The sequence below is a fragment of the Nanorana parkeri genome, unplaced genomic scaffold (assembly GCF_000935625.1).
Source record: "Nanorana parkeri isolate BGI_ZX_2015 unplaced genomic scaffold, ASM93562v1 scaffold6389, whole genome shotgun sequence".
Classification (NCBI taxonomy): domain Eukaryota; kingdom Metazoa; phylum Chordata; class Amphibia; order Anura; family Dicroglossidae; genus Nanorana; species Nanorana parkeri.
In genome coordinates this window covers 1933-2422 of record NW_017312634.1, presented here as the reverse complement: position 1 = coordinate 2422, position 490 = coordinate 1933, and the positions used below count along the sequence as shown (strand labels likewise).

General features: G+C 29.4%; 1 gene segment (V, D, J or C); it reads right to left on the bottom strand.

Annotated features, from left to right (window-relative positions):
• Positions 1-213: 213 nt before the first annotated feature.
• Positions 214-490, bottom strand: part of LOC108804203 — a gene marked incomplete at its 5' end in the record, with an annotated part of 2057 nt that continues 1780 nt past the window's right edge. The window contains 1 exon segment of the C gene segment in view: positions 214-344. Within this exon segment, the coding sequence occupies positions 214-344 (131 nt within the window).

The window sequence follows — 490 nt, the reverse complement described above, 5'->3', positions numbered from 1 at the left end:
AGCAAATAGAAATGAAATATAGTAATATGTTTTAAATTTTACATTTTCTTTATCTTATCCTAAAATATTAAAATAGTAATGGTTTTGTTAGGTATGTAAATACTAAAGGCATGTTTGTACATTTGATTAAAAAAAAGGTAAACACAAAGCAAGCATTTTTTTCCTCCTTTTGGATTAAAATTCTTCTGTAGTTGATGTTTGCTTTTTCGACAGTCATGGTTTTTCTTTGGACTTAAGGAAAATCAGAAGTGAACTATACATAAAGGTCTTCAGGAGTAGCATAGCATAGGTAATTTGTGCTGCTCGGTACATCATACGATTTAAACGTGGGGTATCTGGAGAAACTAAGAAAAAGAAAAATGATTAAAATATGAAGCGTGTCAGTTTAAGTTTTATGTGATATCATAAAGACCAGATTAGTTGAGATTAGTTGAGCAATGATTTGTTGATTGCTAAGTGAACAATCTCTAATTCTTTGGTAAATCAATCC